At 34.3% G+C, this 6,281-nt stretch overlaps 1 protein-coding gene across 2 annotated transcripts in view; it reads right to left on the reverse strand.

Annotated features, from left to right (window-relative positions):
- The window catches only part of LOC129423973 (lymphocyte antigen 6D), a 90,671-nt gene extending 85,961 nt beyond the window's left edge, over positions 1–4,710 (reverse strand). The window contains exons 1-4 of one of the 2 annotated variants that reach the window (XM_073871528.1): positions 4,554–4,710; positions 4,344–4,457; positions 3,920–4,039; positions 1,211–2,998 (exon numbers count right to left, since the gene is read on the reverse strand). In XM_073871528.1, the coding sequence (XP_073727629.1) occupies positions 2,931–2,998; positions 3,920–4,039; positions 4,344–4,457; positions 4,554–4,602 (351 nt within the window). In that variant the 5' untranslated portion in view covers positions 4,603–4,710 and the 3' untranslated portion in view covers positions 1,211–2,930. Of the gene's footprint in view, positions 1–1,210; positions 2,999–3,919; positions 4,040–4,343; positions 4,458–4,553 lie in introns of those variants that run through there. The other variant, XM_073871527.1, reaches the window with a different exon arrangement.
- Positions 4,711–6,281: the final 1,571 nt, after the last annotated feature.

Here is a 6,281-nt window from a genome sequence, read left to right on the forward strand (position 1 = left end):
TTGGTAGTCAAAATACCATAAAAGCGCATGATTTTATGTAAATTAATATGAAAAAAGTCTCAGCTGTGTTGGGGGCCCTGCCAAGATTCTTTTCATGCACTGAAAAAAATGATTCATTGAATCCAATAATCTCTTTCAAGGTAAGTGGTTGCAATCAATCTATTCAAGCCACACCCAAACAAAAAAGATTAGTAACGTAAAATAAAATATAAAACTTTGATTAAATGTAGCTTGAATAAATTGATTGCAACCACTTACCTTAAAAAAATTTATTAAATTCAATGAATCATTTTTTTCAGTGTGGGGCCCAAAATCCTTAGCAGCGCCCCGATAGTTGCTCACGCTCCATGATTGACTTTATGAGGTGTCTTCATATATAATGTCTATGGTCTCGACCTTATATTAGTAGATTTCTAGATTCATCTAGAAAAAGTCAAAGTTCACGGGGCGCAGAATCACATGCTCACATATGAGGTAATATATTTGAAAAAAGTATTCCTCTAATAATTGTATATTAACATATGATTTAAAATCATCACATGACTGTTGCTTATGTAATTTTCATTGTTTATATACTTTATGGATTTAAAATTACATTAATTTTATAGCATGAGGCAATTGTTGTGCAAAATAATTAATAGCACAATTATACAACTCATTAATCAGAATGTTAATAAACAAAAAAATTCATTTCAGAGGTAAATATGATGGCAATATGTCATTGTTCTGATTTAATTAATTTGATATAAGTGTTTGATATGAAAGTTAGTCCACACATTTATTTGGGTGTGTGGGGGGGGGGGGCTCAGTTTTTATAAGTGTGAGTACTATGGAAAAGACTCTTTAATATTTGCTCTATAATATTTATTTTAATGTCTATGCACACATTTCTGTGAGCCGTGCACACTGTGCCAACTAAAAAAAAAAAGGTACATAACCCCACTGACAGTGGAAATGGTAAACAAAGTGGCTGTTAAATGGCTGTGGGGTAAGCAGTATGCAGTACAAATGTGGTATGCAGTACAAAAACTTTTGATGAGGTTGCAGTACAAGTTTGATGTGAGAGATTGGTGTCTTTCTCTTCTGTAGCCTACTTAAAGTACTTTATTTATTAAAATAGCATTATTACATTTTGACAAATATTTTATTCTGATTATTTCTGTCTCAGTTTTATAAAGGCTTCCTGAACAAAAAAAATACAAGTGTAGAATTGTTGTGATTATATTTTATTTCTTTTTTTTATGTTTCCAGAATATATTTTGCTAGAAATACAACACCAATGAAAATACAATAAAAATTACAGGTGCATTGTGTAACTTTTAGGAGGATCTCTTGACAGACATGCAATCAAATATATTATCAGTGGTGTATAAAATTACAAAATGCAGGGCTCGAAATATGCGACGGAAATTTAATCTGTGCGACCTTAAAATATATTTGGGAGCATTTGTGCGACTGCCCATTTTGTTGTGACGCGAGTTGATTGTGATCCTGCGTACTGGCGCTGTCCCAGGTTCAGTGTTCTCTCCAACGATACATAACCAATCAAATTTCACCATTAAGTTCTTGCGTTTAATGAAGACCGCAGATTGGCTAATATGAGCGTCAGTCATTCCTTGTTGCCGTGAAGCGCGGAAATGTGAAAAGACGAACGCGTCGCGAGCATGACGAGAGCGAGCCGATTACAGCCAAGGTTATTACTGTATTTTTTGACGACGATCCGGCATTCAAGTGTAACTCCACCACCGGAAAATACGAGTTGACGTTAAACCTTTCAGAGAGAGTGGCTTAAAGATTTCGAGTGTCTCCGCTATGAAAATGTAACTTACTGTGTTTACTGTAAATCCTGTAAAACGGCGTTAATGGCGGAATCAAAACATTTTAAGCGCCAGACGTACCTTGCTTAAACATGGCGAAAGTGCCAAAAACATAAGACGTGTCATGACAAATGTGTTTATTATTGATGGAGACACCGACCTGTCTGTCAAAGTGTGTTTGATGGTGTATGTGCGCATGCGCTGGTGAATGGACATTCGACAAACATCCTTGTGGTCCATGTTGCTGTGGAATACGACAATGCTGATGGTATGTTTTTTTTTTTTAACATTGCCTATTTAGTAGTAAAAGCATCCTGGTAATGCAGTTATCAATACCAATATATATTAGCCTTCTATATTAGGGTCACTTTTGTAATGTCACAATTAATCTGTGTTTTACGTGTGTGCTAGATTTTCTATGTAATCTTAATCATATTACCTGTAATTGTTAAATTATTATTGCTGCTATACTATTTCAACAGCATTTGGATATTAATTTAGGAATTTATGCAGCAAAAAATAAAATAAAATAAAATAAAATAGAAGACCAACTTTTAAATGCTGGCCATAGGACGTGTAAAGCCCGGTGGTGGTGTTTTATTTTTAATAAAATAAATCTATTAACATTTACATTGTAGTTGTGGTGCTTTTTAATTTTTGGATGGATGCGCCTAAATTTTTGCTGGTGCTCCTATCTCTTTAAAGTTGGGAGCACCAGTGCTACCAAATAAAAAAGTTAATTTTGAGCCCTGAAATGAACTGTTTAATTTTTAGGAATGAGCCATTTTTATCTACATACACCGCAGGTCCTATTACATGAAAGTCGCCGTCATGTTTCTATAGTAGCCCTAAATGGACAAACGTGGCGTTTTGTCCCTACATTGCCTCAGACGATGACATTGTTGGTCCTGTGGTGGCTACCAATAAGCATAAGCTATTTAAAAAATATTTTGTTCATGCAGTATAAAGCTCAAATGTAAGCAATACTGTAGATAAAGTCTTAAATGTATAAGCAATTGTGAATTATGTTGTTTCTAAGCTCAAAACTGTTTAACAAGCATTATATAGTAGTAAACAATTTTGTAAATTGTGTTACACTGAAGTTCAGTGATTTCAGTGAAACAGGGTGAGGATGAAGAGCGGAGACAGGAGGAGGATGAAACTGCCCTTATAGAGTCCACCTGATCAAGACACAAAATGTTTTATTAACACAAAACTTACATCAACATGACCAGAACAGCACAGAGAAGGCAATTTGCCATCTTGCACTGTACATTTTTTTTTTTAGCATTTTTGTTAAGTCAACATATATTTTTTTACATTACTTTAACTTAACAAATTAAGTTAAACAATTTCAATTCGTTTTTATAAATTATGTCAACATAACATCATCACAGGTCAAAACTTGAGAGTCTTGCGCAACCAAGTTGTTTTAACTTCATGCTACATTTTTTTTACAGCGTGGTATGTACATGTAAATACAAATAAAATATGCATTTAATATATAGAGTCAAATGAATACACTATGAAAAATATTTTGCTGCCTTAAAATGTTTTGTTGTTATAGCATAAAATATAGTTGAAATAAGTCAACTTTATTTATAAGTTGTAGAAACTCATCTCTAGTCAAGATGAATAATAGTAAGTTGAAATTACATGTACATTTAAGTTTAAAAAATAGCATGTACTATATCATAAATATCATAAAAAGCTTTCTACGGACAGTAGAGTATCGGGGCACAATATATTTAAGGAAGATTAATAATTGTTTACACAATCAAGGCACAAATCTAAATAAACACGTGTTTTGTGGGACATACAGTTATCGTACAATTACACCAAAAGTCACAGGAGTGCAAATGTTACAATTTACCCCAAAGGTGGTTCATTGTAACAAACAGAGGGTATGTTAACGCATGCTAGAAATGTTTTCAATATAAAAAATTCAATAAATTTTGGTCATTATACTTAAGGGGGATATTGTTTATATATCTGCCTATAATAGATTGATATTCACACATTCATTCATCCATGATGCTGTGTTTTGTAGAAAAGCATCAGTAAATCTGTACATTAAATATAAATTAAAAGTCAATAAATACCTGTGCCATTGCAAAGGTCGGTATCACAGCAATAGGTAGAAATTGTCCCAGTGAGGTGGTCTACGGTATTTTCTTCACAAGTCATTTCACATCGTTTAATTGTGGATATCTTAGTTGAACCTACACAACAAAGCAACAAAGCAAGTTTCAACAAAGACAGTATAAATAAAGAAAATTATTTCAGTATGATAATATTCCTGTAGCCCAGAGCATTGCGTTAGCAGTGCAAAAGCTAGGGTTTGATGTTAGAAACACATAATGATATAACATATAGCTTGTAATGCACTATAAGTCTAAGTAATAAAAGTGTTTGTCAGATGCCAGATATGTTCACAAGCCAATTCACAATTGATCATTTCCACTCTAATCCTACTTTAATTGTACGATATGACAGTAAATTTCCACTCCATTAAACTGGACTTACCTAAAACGGTTGTCATTTTTGAACATTTAGTCTCTCCATCACTACATGTCTTCTCTTTTGCCTCACAAGATCCTGACACCAGACCAGTGCACTCATAACATTTGAGTGAGTGTGCTTGAGTAAAAACAAGAGAGAGGGAAAGATATTCAAAAGGTCTCTTAATGTCTATCAAATAATAATACAAATTAATATATGCTGAGTTTTTCCTACCTCCAGTGATGAAAATGAACAGGAGTAGAATGGAGATGTGCTGATACATCTTTGCTTGTAGGAGGAATGATCAAGCTATGTTTTAGTCGTCTTTTATTACTGTTCAGAAAGGGGAGGGTTTAATACACAGACTTTTTTAACACAGTTGTCACTTTACCCCCACCGCTTTGCACATTTTGTATGTCTCTCTCACCTGACACACTTATTAACTCAGTTCAAAAAGATCTCATCTAATGAACTGATGATCAGACTCAGTTGTGTTAGATAAGAGAAACATAGAAAATGTGCAGACATGGACAACATGGATCCAAACAAAAGACTTCATGCAGTAGGCTTCATGTCCCAGCATCATAACATTTTCGTCCAGCAAAATCACTGTCACTTATTTATGTTATTTTACGTTTTTACATCTTTTTTTATTAACAATTCTTTATCAAACCAAATCAAGTCATGCTTTTGATTGTGTGGTGTTCACTGCAGTAATTTATCACTAAACTGTAAAAAGTTTTATTGGTAATTTACCCACTTTAGGTGAAAATGTGCTTCATTTACCAATTGGTGTCGTTTTTAAAGTTTTTTCCTCTTAAATTTTTCACTTAAAGTTGATAAAAATTAATTTTGGGGGTGTTCCCAATTGCAGGTATTTTTAAGTAGATTCAACTTTCACTTTGTACAGTGTAGGGAAGAGTAAATCACACATTTTATATTAGGCTTCAAAGTCTTGTCATTTTGCAGAGGAAATCCAACATATTTATACCAAAGCCTAAATGGCGTCACACACCGGCCGCGCAGCTCAGAGTCGCGTCGCGCCATGTCGCATCTAGGACAACTCGGAGGTATCGTAAACTGGAAGTGCACATTAAATAGCGTGAGCTTCGTCTGATAGCGTCTACTTCAAAATGCAAAATATATATTAGCAGCCAATGTTAATCGTTAATGATTTTGGACAAATATGATGTTATTTAATGTTAAACTATATAAGTGGCGCTCTGTGGCGCGACAGGGATTTGAGCAACTTCCTGAGTCGTAGCTGGGCGGCGCGGACAGGTGCCAACTGTCAGCGCCGGTGCGTGTATACTCATAGAGAACAATGTGTTCGAGTTTTTTAGAACGGCGCGGCCGGTGTGCGACTCCCTTTAACAGTATACATAGCCAAGTGATTTTTTTAAGAACAGAAAATATAAATATAGAAAAATAGAAAAAGATATTAAACTCTGAATTATGAGTGAGGTGTTGACGGAAGAGATGGGTTTTTAGCCGAATCTTAAAGATGGCTACAGAATCAGAATCTTGTCGTAACCAGCAGATCATTCCACAGATGCAGAGAAGGTATGCAATAGTGATTTTTTTCCCTTTTTGGGATGGCACCACAATACATCACTTGTTGGCAGACAGAGGCATCTACACTCCCTGACAAAAGTCTTGTCACTTATCTATTTTGTAGAAACACCTGCTATTAACCTGACTTTAATTAATCAATTGGTGTTAGAAATAGCTCATATGAAAAGCTAAAACCCTCCCAAATGCACTTTAATTCACTGAAATAAATTAGTTTCACTGAAAAAAGATTTATCATTTAATCAAGACAGAGAGGTCAAATTTTGGCAAGACAAAAGTTTTGTCGCCTATACAGAAATTGAACAAATTTACTGCAAATACAAAAATATGTCAGCAAATTAAGGAGTGGTGCTGTGAGATCCAAATTGAATATCTTGTATGACTTCCATG

The sequence above is a fragment of the Misgurnus anguillicaudatus genome, chromosome 9, assembly GCF_027580225.2.
Source record: "Misgurnus anguillicaudatus chromosome 9, ASM2758022v2, whole genome shotgun sequence".
NCBI classification, from domain to species: domain Eukaryota; kingdom Metazoa; phylum Chordata; class Actinopteri; order Cypriniformes; family Cobitidae; genus Misgurnus; species Misgurnus anguillicaudatus.